The sequence below is a fragment of the Bufo gargarizans genome, chromosome 2 (genome assembly GCF_014858855.1).
Source record: "Bufo gargarizans isolate SCDJY-AF-19 chromosome 2, ASM1485885v1, whole genome shotgun sequence".
Taxonomy (NCBI): Eukaryota; Metazoa; Chordata; class Amphibia; order Anura; family Bufonidae; genus Bufo; species Bufo gargarizans.
In genome coordinates this window covers 657405228-657417340 of record NC_058081.1, presented here as the reverse complement: position 1 = coordinate 657417340, position 12113 = coordinate 657405228, and the positions used below count along the sequence as shown (strand labels likewise).

The 12113-nt window shown below is 44.6% G+C and overlaps 1 protein-coding gene across 1 annotated transcript; it reads right to left on the bottom strand.

The window, feature by feature from the left end:
- Positions 1-1153: 1153 nt before the first annotated feature.
- On the bottom strand, positions 1154-10664 carry LOC122926913 (apolipoprotein A-I-like). The gene is made up of 4 exons (XM_044278434.1): positions 10591-10664; positions 9863-9941; positions 6869-7001; positions 1154-1857 (listed from the first exon to the last, which is right to left on the bottom strand). The coding sequence occupies exons 2-4, from the start codon at positions 9903-9905 to the stop codon at positions 1296-1298; spliced, it is 738 nt and encodes a 245-aa protein (XP_044134369.1). The 5' UTR covers positions 9906-9941; positions 10591-10664; the 3' UTR covers positions 1154-1295.
- Positions 10665-12113: the final 1449 nt, after the last annotated feature.

Here is a 12113-nt window from a genome sequence, read left to right as displayed (position 1 = left end):
GCTGTTTGTGTCGCTGTGAGATGCAGGAGCTTACACACTACCTGAAGCAGCAGAGCACAGCAGATAAGAGGATTTGGCAGGTGGCTGCAGGAGCAAGGGAGACAGTCAATTGGAAAGGGGGCAGGGCCAATCAGCCTGCCTGGGCCCCTCAAACTCCCGGGCCCCATAGCAACTGCGTGATTTGCCACTATGGGCGGTACGCCAGTGGTAATAAATAGTGTGTCTTCTGACCGGTTCATGCATTACTACATAATACTACATAACATATTTAATGTTTTCTGCTGCAGCATAAACTTACAATCAGCCTATAGGCTCGGGTACACGTCACAGCTACCTGTGGAGTCCCTATGGCTCTGTAATATGGGCTACCTGCACTCTGTGTGCTACTGTATACGGTGCCTTCACATGGAACAATATAACAGAGATATTCTATTCTCCTTGACGAGCGTATCGCCATAATATGGTATCTGGTGGAGTATGCCATGATGCCTGTTCCATTGAATTCATTCAAAATACAACAGAAAAACTCCCTATGTATGACATTGGCGGCCTACTGGGGTACATATTAAGTCCTACAGGTGCTGTATGATGGCAATATATCAGTGTGCATAAGCCCTCTTAAGTAATCAGTCCTTAAAGAACATAGCCCAGCTATGTTTTTTTTTTTTTTTGCTGTACAGTCTCCATAGGCCTAGCCTAAAGGGGTTTGCCTCCTTTTGGGTGTGTGTTGGCAAACCCCCTTTACGTGGTCAGACCTACAAAGCCAAGCATAGTTACCTGCTCCCCAGCATTGAATCCCAGCCCCTTCATTTGCCTACCTGGGCTGCCTCACTTTGATGCTGCTGCAGTTAATCGCAGCGGTAACCGGCCTCCTTTTCATCACATGACCAACTGACATGACACAAGGGAAGCAAATTACCTCTGCAGCCAGTGTGTCAAATCAGATGTTGACAGTGAGGGACCTGAGAGAGGCAGCCTTGACTGGGAAGCGAAAGACCAAGGATCCAGCTGGGGGGGTGATGGTAAGTATGCCTCCTTTTGCTCGTCTTCCCAAGAAGTAGGGTTTATAAAAAATAAAAATAAAAAAAACAGAAGGAGGCCAGCCCAATTGAATAAGTTAATTTAAACATATTATAAATCAGGAATCAAGAAATTAAACTTTGATGAAAATTTTATATGAATTGAAGATTGGTGGTATTACACTCAAGGTGGTATCAAGAGGTAGAGTGCTTTACAGAAACATTCATTTTAGCTCAATAGACTTAGAAATCACAAGGACATTTCTTGAGTTGCCTTCATTGGAGGCTTTGGATATATTGTTTAAACTCCTTAAACCACGCCTCAACTTGTTTATGCAATTCTTTGGTATCTGGAAGCTTGTCTGCTAAGTGTTGCTTGACCTTCTCCATGTTCTTCTCTGCACCTTCCTTCAGCTCCTTCGCGTCCTTCTGTAATTCATCTTGGATTTTTTTGTGATATCTCTCATATTCTGCTTGTAAATCATTCATATAGGGTTGCAGTTTGACACGCAGGCTGTCTATTTCAGCACGCATGTTGTCCCGACCCTTTTCTCCAATACTTTCAAGATTTTCAAAGAAATGTGACACAGACTTACTTATTCCAGTTACCATGTCAGATCCAACTGGCACTGCTTCTTTTACAAATTTCTTTAAATGCTCGACTAACTTATCATCGAACTCGTTCAAAATTGGGAGCACGTCCTTTCTAAGCACTGGGAACTCCTCAGTAAGCTTCTCATCTAATCTTTTCCATACTTCTTCAAGGTACCTTTCCACAGCTTTCTCTAGCTTTTCGGAATGTATCTTTGCAGCTTCCCACTTCTCTTGAATACGATATCTGAGAATGAAAATGTAATGAAATTTCTAAATATTCGAAATTGCTGATGAGTTTAGCTCTATGTGCATTGACTTTTGTTACAGAAGGTGTCTTGGAGTACCACAACAACTTTAAAACGTTTATGAACAGGAAGTACAGATCCCATAATTAATGGACAAAATCTCTAACTTTCTACAATCTCTAACATTTTGTGTAAACACTCAGTAGGGAAACACAATGAATAATATAATAGTACTTTAATATTCTAAAAACATACCCCTAAAAATTGTATAAACCATACATAAAAGCACACATAAAGTGTATGAATGGCGCTGTATATACAATCTTGCACTATAACGGAGACAGGATGAAAAAGTGCTGTAAAACATGCACCAATCTGTAGGAATACTAATGAAACACTATAGCGGCAATGTCCCAGTCAAATAGATCGTATAGCAGCATACCAGCAATATCCCAATTAGAGTCCTATTCAGTCAGATATAAATTCTACTAGTATATCTTTGGCACTATAGCCGAAAAACAGGCTGAGCAGTAATTGTATAGTAACACAATTCCAGTGTCCGGTACCGTGAATCCAGGACATTCAGTGACGGATATCAGTTAAGATCAATGTTACTGACTTCACATTACGACTGATAGTATCGTTACTTACAGTCTCTTTGTGCGACTTGTAGCGCTCATATGCGAGCCCGGTCTTACCCCTCTTGACTGCTTCACCGCAGCGCTGTTCCCAGGTGGCCGTACACTAGCAGCGTCCCACGTGGTGTACTCGGCCGTGCGTGGTGTCCCACGTGACCTGGTTGCCTAGGGGACCGGATAGACGCTCAGCTAACGTCACTACTAAGCGACTGCTCCTCCAGTGCTTTAATTCAGGCGGATCTTATTTGCTTTTCTCCTTTGGTCTCTGGCTTCCTTTTTCCTTTTTCTGATTCCACGCTCACTCTGTACTTCCAGACGCGTTTCAGGGTCTTACGCCCCTTTACATATTGATTAAAACGTTTTTATCAGGCGCAAAAACCAGGAGGACCGGCACATAAAAGTATGTTTGGCAAAGGTAGTATGAGAACTACAGCACACTGGGAACTGTTTAAAACGAACGCACCACGGTGGTGGCAGACCCCCTTTAAAGTGCTTTTTACGGTTTCGAGAACACCGGGCTCCATCGCTGTCCTCAGCTACAAAACGTTGCTGTGACGTACGGCCGAGTACACCACGTGGGACGCTGCTAGTGCACGGCCACCTGGGAACAGCGCTGCGGTGAAGCAGTCAAGAGGGGTAAGATCGGGCTCGCATATGAGCGCTACAAGTCGCACAAAGAGACTGTAAGTATTGATACTATCAGTCGTAATGTGAAGTCAGTAACATTGATCTTAACTGATATCCGTCACTGAATGTCCTGGATTCACGGTACCGGACACTGGAATTGTGTTACTATACAATTACTGCTCAGCCTGTTTTTCGGCTATAGTGCCAAAGATATACTAGTAGAATTTATATCTGACTGAATAGGACTCTAATTGGGACATTGCTGGCACGCTGCTATACGATCTATTTGACTGGGACATTGCCGCTATATTGTTTCATTAGTATTCCTACAGATTGGTGCATGTTTTACAGCACTTTTTCATCCTGTCTCCGTTATAGTGCAAGATTGTATATACAGCGCCATTCATACGCTTTGTGTGCTTTTATGTATGGTTTATACAATTTTTAGGGGTATGTTTTTAGAATATTAAAGTACTATTATATTATTCATCGTGTTTCCCTTCTGAGTGTGCCCCTTCATATTTGCTTACACCTCTTTTGTTTCATGTGGTCCTGAGGGTGGGACCTGAGGGTGAGCACCTTATACATATGGTGAGGGGGTGAGCCGCTGTATTCCCTTGCTAAATCTCTAACATTTATTATCTGAAAATTAGATTTTTTTTAAAATTTAATTTATCCACAACTAGTGGCGTCGCTAGAGGGGGGCGAGGGGGGGCAATTGCCCCCCCTATGTTGTTCCTTGCCCCCCCAGGTGCCCCCCCGCTGATTCCCCCGAGTGAATACTAATGAGCGCTTCCATTATGGAAGCGCTCATTAGTACAGAAGGACCAGGAAGTGGTGAACGCTCTGTACTCACCACTTCCTGGTCCTCGGCTGTCGGCTGTGCAGGGCTGCGCACAGCGTGAGGTCGCTCTGTGACCTCACGCTGTGCGCGCCAGTTTAGAGCACAGTCGACTGAGGAGGGAGAAAATGGCAGGCGGCGTCCGTCCAGGAGCAGGAGAGGTAAGTGTTTTTTTATTTTATTTTATAAAAAATGTGGCTGCTGGGGGCATTATGGGGGCTAATAGGAGGCATATGGGGGCTAATAGGAGGCATATGGGGGCTAATAGGAGGCATATGGGGGCATTTGGAGGCATATGGGGCTAATTGGAGGCATATTTGGGGGCTAATTGGAGGCATATGGGGGCATTTGGAGGCATATTTGGGGGCTAATTGGAGGCATATTTGGGGGCTAATAGGAGGCATATGGGGATAATAGGAGGCATATGGGGCTAATAGGAGGCATATGGGGCTATTTGGAGGCATATGGGGGCTAATAGGAGGCATATGGGGCTAATAGGAGGCATATGGGGGCTAATTGGAGGCATATTGGGTCTATGGGGCTAGTTGAAGGCATATGGGGGCTAATTGGGGGCTAATTGGAGGCATTTGGGGGCTAATTGGAGGCATATGGGGTCTATGGGGCTAATTGGAGGCATATGGGGTTAATTTGAGGCATATGGGGGCTAATTGGAGGCATATGGGGGCTAAATGGAGACATATGGGGGCTAATTGGAGGCATATGGGGGCTATGGGGCCAATTGGAGGCATATGGGGTTAATAGGAGGCATATGGGGGCTAATTGGAGGCATATGGGGGCTAATTGGAGGCATATAGGGGCTAATTGGGGGCTAATAGGAGGCATATGGGGGCTAATTGGAGGCATATGGGGGCTAATTGGAGGCATATGGGGGCTAATTGGAGGCATATGGGGGCTATGGGGCTAATTGGAGGCATATGGGGTTAATTGGAGGCATATGGGGTTAATTGGAGGCATATGGGGGCTAATAGGAGGCATATGGGGGCTAATAGGAGGCATATGGGGGCTAATAGGAGGCATATGGGGGCTAATAGGAGGCATATGGGGGCTAATAGGAGGCATATGGGGGCTAATTGAAGGCATATGGGGGCTAATTGGAGGCATATTTGGGGGCTAATTGGAGGCATATTTGGGGGCTAATAGGAGGCATATGGGGATAATAGGAGGCATATGGGGCTAATAGGAGGCATATGGGGCTATTTGGAGGCATATGGGGGCTAATAGGAGGCATATGGGGCTAATAGGAGGCATATGGGGGCTAATTGGAGGCATATTGGGTCTATGGGGCTAGTTGAAGGCATATGGGGGCTAATTGGGGGCTAATTGGAGGCATTTGGGGGCTAATTGGAGGCATATGGGGTCTATGGGGCTAATTGGAGGCATATGGGGTTAATTGGAGGCATATGGGGGCTAATAGGAGGCATATGGGGGCTAATAGGAGGCATATGGGGGCTAATAGGAGGCATATGGGGGCTAATAGGAGGCATATGGGGGCTAATTGAAGGCATATGGGGGCTAATTGGAGGCATATTTGGGGGCTAATAGGAGGCATATGGGGATAATAGGAGGCATATGGGGATAATAGGAGGCATATGGGGCTAATAGGAGGCATATGGGGCTATTTGGAGGCATATGGGGGCTAATAGGAGGCATATGGGGGCTAATTGGAGGCATATTGGGTCTATGGGGCTAGTTGAAGGCATATGGGGGCTAATTGGGGGCTAATTGGAGGCATTTGGGGGCTAATTGGAGGCATATGGGGTCTATGGGGCTAATTGGAGGCATATGGGGTTAATTTGAGGCATATGGGGGCTAATAGGAGGCATATGGGGGCTAATTGGAGGCATATGGGGGCTAAATGGAGACATATGGGGGCTAATTGGAGGCATATGGGGTCTATGGGGCCAATTGGAGGCATATGGGGTTAATTGGAGGCATATGGGGGCTAATTGGAGGCATATGGGGGCTAATTGGAGGCATATAGGGGCTAATTGGGGGCTAATAGGAGGCATATGGGGGCTAATTGGAGGCATATGGGGGCTAATTGGAGGCATATGGGGGCTAATTGGAGGCATATGGGGCATATGGGGTTAATTGGAGGCATATGGGGTTAATTGGAGGCATATGGGGGCTAATAGGAGGCATATGGGGGCTAATAGGAGGCATATGGGGGCTAATAGGAGGCATATGGGGGCTAATTCGAGGCATATGGAGCTAATTATAGGCATAATGGGGGCTAATTATAGGCATAATGGGGCTAATTAGAGGCATAATGTGGGCTAATGAGGCATAATGTGGGCTAATGAGGCATAATGGGGGCTAATGAGGCATAATGGGGGCTAATGGGGCATAAGGGCTTATAATGGGGGCTAATGAGGCATAAGGGCTGATATGGGGGCTGATATGGGAGTGATGAGAGGCATAATGAGGGCTAATGAGAGGCATAATGTGCCATCCACAGATCCCCCATAACAGTGTGTCTTCCACAGATCCACCATAACAGTGCGCCTGTGCACTGACGAGAGACAGAAAGAAGGGGAACGAATCCGTGGAAGCAAGCAGAGGATGGCACAGCAGATGACTCAATAGCTTCTTTTGTAAGTAAATTGTTTTATTATAACTGTATCCCTGCAGACCGCAACTCTCTCGTATTTTGTAATCTTATTTCTATATACTTATTTTGTTTTTGCCCCCCCATTTTTGACACTGGTATCTTTGTGCCCCCCCTATATATTGTTCCTAGAGTCGCCACTGTCCACAACAATCCACCAAGGCAAAATCACAAATCTAGAAATTTGGATCTTATTTTACACAATGTCATAAGTCAGAAATAACATTCATTCTTTTTTTAAATTTTTTTACATAAATTTAAGCAACATTTCTTACTCTTTTTTAATCTCTTGGAAATCCAGGCTTTCGAAAATACTTGGTATGATTGAAACCACATGTTCAATAGCTTTCTCTATAGTTTGTTCTTCGGTAGGTTCATCTTGTTGCCAAAAGTAGCGCCCCTGTGCTCCTGCAAGACAAAGAATGTCATAAGAAAGCCTGGCTGAATGGAAAGCTTTCCAGAAAAGGTTAATGTCAGGGCACAATATGACAATCAGAAATGAATGTTATCATTGTTACGGTCCAATCGCAGCAGAGCGCATCACAGCCAGGGAGGAGAAACACGGCACAGCCAGGGAGAAGGAGACGCCCCCTGAAAAAAGCTGCTGTCTGCTCCTCCCTGTAACGATGTTCAGTATTAACATACTGGGCGTGAAAACTGCAGGGGGGATACAGCGGGGCATGCAAGGAGTATTTGAAAAAAAGAACAAGGATGACAGCATCAGCGAACGGTACCCGCAAGTAAAGGTAAAAATTTCATGAAGGGTCCTTTTTAAGGTGGATTTAGACAGAAAGACGAGCAGCAGATTCTGAGGAAGGAAATGCTCCTTCCTGACAGTCGGCTGCTTGTTCACCTACGAGCAGTTGCTATTGCGATCACTCGTCCTCATACAGCTGCATTGTCTCTGGGCAACAGATCGCTGTTTAGACCGCACGAACCGCTGCCCAGAAACGATCATTTATGTGCCTGCTCTAACAATCATTTCACCCAATGAATGAGCCTTTCGCTCGTTCATCGGGTGATCGGCTGCCCAATTAGATGGGCAGATTGTCCGGAACGAGCTTTCACAGGAATGTTCATTTCCAATAATCTTCCCTATTATTTTCCAATGTAATCTCCCTTTAGATAACATCTATCTATACAGGAGGTCTTATCATTTGTATTAAAGGGGTTGGCCATCCTAAGTATCAAAAATCCAAAGTGCCGTAGACAATAGCCAAAACCATGAAGTATTTATTGCATGTGACATGTACTGGCTATATATCATTTTTCTAACCTGTTCACCATGACAGGCCTCCCTGGAGGAGCTCCTCAGGAGCAGCTGTAAAGTGAAAGTCAAAATCCCAGCATGCATGCATCCGGCATAGAGTTCCGTCACAGGGGCTCTATACCGGAAAAGAACTGATCCGTTTTATCCCCATGCATTCTGAATGGAGAGTAATCCGTTCAGTTTGCATCAGGATGTCTTCAGTTCAGTCGTTTTGACTGATCAGGCAAAAGAGAAAACCGCAGCATGCTACGGTTTTCTCTCCAGCAAAAAAAACTGAAGACTTACCTGAATGCCGGATCATTTTTTCCCATAGGAATGTATTAGCGCCGGATCTGGCATTCAGAATACCGGAATGCCGGATCCGTCCTTCCGTCCTGCGCAGACCGGTAAAATTTTGAAAAAATGTACAAGACGGATCCGTCCTTGCAATGCATTTGTGAGACGGATCCGCATCCGGATCCGTCTCACAAATGCTTTCAGTCAGCGGCAGATCGGCGGATCCGGCGGCCAGTTCCGTCGACGGAACTGCCCGCCGGATCACACTGCCGCAAGTGTGAAAGTAGCCTAAGAAGATATATTAGTAAGTGTAATATATCCCCACTTTCTTTATAGTTTTAATAAGTGCAAACAGAGTGGCTAACCCCTTGAACTACTATAGTAGGACAAAAATTTGTATTTCATTTTCAGTGGCATAGTGTTGTCTATGGGCTCATACACATGACCGTATGTATTTTGCGGTACACAAAAAACGGATCCGCAAAAAATACGGATGACATCCTTGTGCATTCCCTATTTTGCAGAACACCTGGCCCCTAATAGAAGAGTCCTAGCCTTGTCCATAATGCGGACAATAATAGGACATGTTTTATTTTTTTGCAGAACGGAAATACGGACAAACGGAAACTGAATGCACATGGAGTAACTTCTATTTTTTGCGGACCCATTAAAATGAATAGCTCCGCATACGGTCGACAAAAAAAGAAAAATAATGGAGCGGACACGGAAAGAAAATAAGTTTGTGTGCATGAGCCCTAAATGAAACAGAGAAACTGCTAAAAATTCTTACAAAATTTGTTTTCTATGAATAATGAGTTTTAGAAAATACTCCCTTCTGAAAGTGTCACTTTAAGCCAGGTTCACATGAGAGTAATTTTGGCTGAATATCAGCCTGGGTGCTGGTCTAAAGACCTGAGCTGACAACATTATACTGTAGAGCCTTATGATGCTGTCAAGTTGGGTGATTATACTTATGGTCGGGGCAGGACCAAGAAGTGCCCGTATTAGACTCATTGGGAACTGGCCTTATTGAGACCGACTGATCTTCATGAGTACACATTTAGGCCTCTTGCACACGAACATGTGCGCCCCGTTGTCGTATTGCGCACCGCATTTGCGGATCCGCAATACACGGGTGCCGTTCCATGGGCATTCCGCATCATGGATGCGAACCCATTCACTTGAATGGATTCGCAAATCCGGAGATGTGGACTGGTGCGGAACGGAAGCACAGAATGGAACCCTACGGAAACACTACAGAGTGCTTCCGTGGGGTTTCGTCCCGTACTTCCGTTCCGCAACAAGATAGAACATGTCCTATCTTTTTGCGGAACGGCCGGATCGCGGACCCATTAAAGTGAATGGGTCCGTGATCCGCTGCGGCTTCCCCACGGACGGAGTTCGTGCATTGCGGCCCGCATTTTGCGGGTCTCAGCACAACCAATCAGAGAACTCCATCTCTGAACTAAGCTTTGGGTACGGATGATGAAACCCCCAATGAGTATCTGTTATCAGCAGTTAAAAATACGGTCCAGTCTAACATTTTACCTCCAAGGATAATGTGGTATTACATGGCACCAATGCTAATAAATGGCTGACCACAATATAGTACAGGACATATATAGTCAATGGTTACAAAAAGGCCTTGAGAACATCAGTAGATAAAAAGCCAAAGATAATTTTCCCCTAGTATTATTGACCATACAGAGGATAGTCATCATACCTGTAAAGAAGAGCAGGGCTACAGATAGTAGCAAAATTTTCATGCTTAGGCAGACGCTTCAATACGCCACGTAAGCAACCTGTAATAGACAAAAAAAGATGATGACATTTAAATAACTTTTCCCATTTTAGAAAGTGAGGTCAGATCTAGCATATGCCATCACTTTATGACTGGTGGAGGTCTGACCTCCAATCCTGAGAATGAAGTGGTGCAGCACTTCCCGTTCTAAGATCTCCATGCACAAAGGCTCTCCGGGCCACCTGGTTGTACAGAGAACAGCAGCCGACTCCATTCACTTGCACATTGAGAGGCTTGGGGGTCATTAAGCACGGAAAACCATGAAGGGGACGTAATGTTAAATTACCACTGCAGCCCTTCATTCCTAGAGGTTTAACCCCAACCGATCATACAGTGAGGGCATATCCTACCAAGTTAAAGGAAAATTCAGTTCATGAATGAAGTAATAACCTTGTCTTTGAACCTACATGTACACATATGCAATTTGTTGTCTTATTAAATCCAATATCACGGTACTAACAGATCAAAAACAGGGGCTAATCTGCCATCAAACCCACCGACTACAGCAAGAGGTACAAATCTTTACACTAATAAAGAAACAAAATAATAAATTCTATTAAAAGAACAATTCACTTCTTTCAGCATTCCCCTAGTCTAGTCATTTATGGAGACCCCCAAAAAGATCATATTCATATAAATGGGTAACTTACAAGTTTAAGGAATTCAGGATGCCGTGTGAATGTGGCTGCACACTGACTGGCTTATATATAGTGATTTCACCACCCACTGCTGGGCACCGACCCAATCAGATTATAAGACACGTTTAACACAAAGTTCAAAAATACGAACAAAATAGTACACAATTACAGACTGATTAAAAAGTAGGACGGTGGCAGAAGCAGAACCCATGGGGTAACCTTAGAACATTACCTGATGTGCCCCAGTGGGCAGCATTCTGTCCAATTTCCCATGTCCCATTTCCAATTTCCCATGTGTCCATATAGTATAGTGCCCCCTTATGTACCTACACACAATATAAAGCCCTTTTATGTACCTTCACACAGTATAATGTCCCCTTATGTGCACCCACTACATATAATGCCCCTTATGTGCCCACAGACAATATAATTCCCCTTTATCTACCTCTACACAGTATAATGCCCCCTTATGTGCTACCGCAATACATTATGATGCCCTGTGATGTGCCCCTTACACAGTATAGTACCCACTGCTGTGTGATTTATAAATGTAAATATGCTCTGATCCAACTGGCAGATATGTGCAGCAGGCGTGATGATTGCCTGCCAGCACCACTCTGCCAGTCACAGAGAGAAGCTGATAGCTCCCTGCTTCACCGTATCTGCATCCTGAGGATATTAATGCATCTAAAAGCTGGCGCTACCAGGAAGCAGCAGGGTACCCCAGATCCCTGCGCCCCCACATAATTGCGTAGGTTGCGTATTGGCCAAATCCACCACTAAATGTGCCACCACTAGAGGGAGCTTCATAGTGTTATACACTGAACTCAGTAATATTCCAGTATACAACTAGCTCCTAAGCCCCTTTTTGTGGCAGCTCTAGGTAGACATTATGCTAGCCGACATGAAGAGAAAATAGTTCTAAATTAGCCTAAATCTTTGGAGTGGTGAGGGTCCTAGATGGTGGGTCTCAAAATGATAAAGCTCATTAAATGGAGTCTATCACCAAGAAATTCACTGATAAACCAGGCACACCGGGAAAGATTTACTAATAGTGTCGTATTTTGCACTAAAACATGAATCACAGTCTTAATATTAGAACAAAATTGATATTCTGGTGCTTGGACCTTTGCAAATTTGTAAAATGTGTCCATGCACCAAAAACAAAAAGTCTAAATTTACGCCACCTAAGGGATGGCGTAGTTCACAATTTTGGCATATTTTTGGAGCACAGAGGTGTTTTTAGGCCACACCCATACCTCACAAAGTCATTTAGGTCACGCCCCCTTCTCCACAAAGTGATACCCCCTTCTCGTGAAGCCACGACTTCCTGGTGGACATGGCATCAAATGCTGAAAACAGATTGTAAAACAGTAAAAGTAAATATGATGCAAACCATGCACTTACTGATTGCTTCATTCTGGAGTAAACTAATTTGAGTCCACATGCAAATTATCAGTTAAGTGAACCAAAGGTGGGCCTAAATCACTGTATACTTTTTTTTTATTTATGTAAGTTTTACACAATAACAGCTT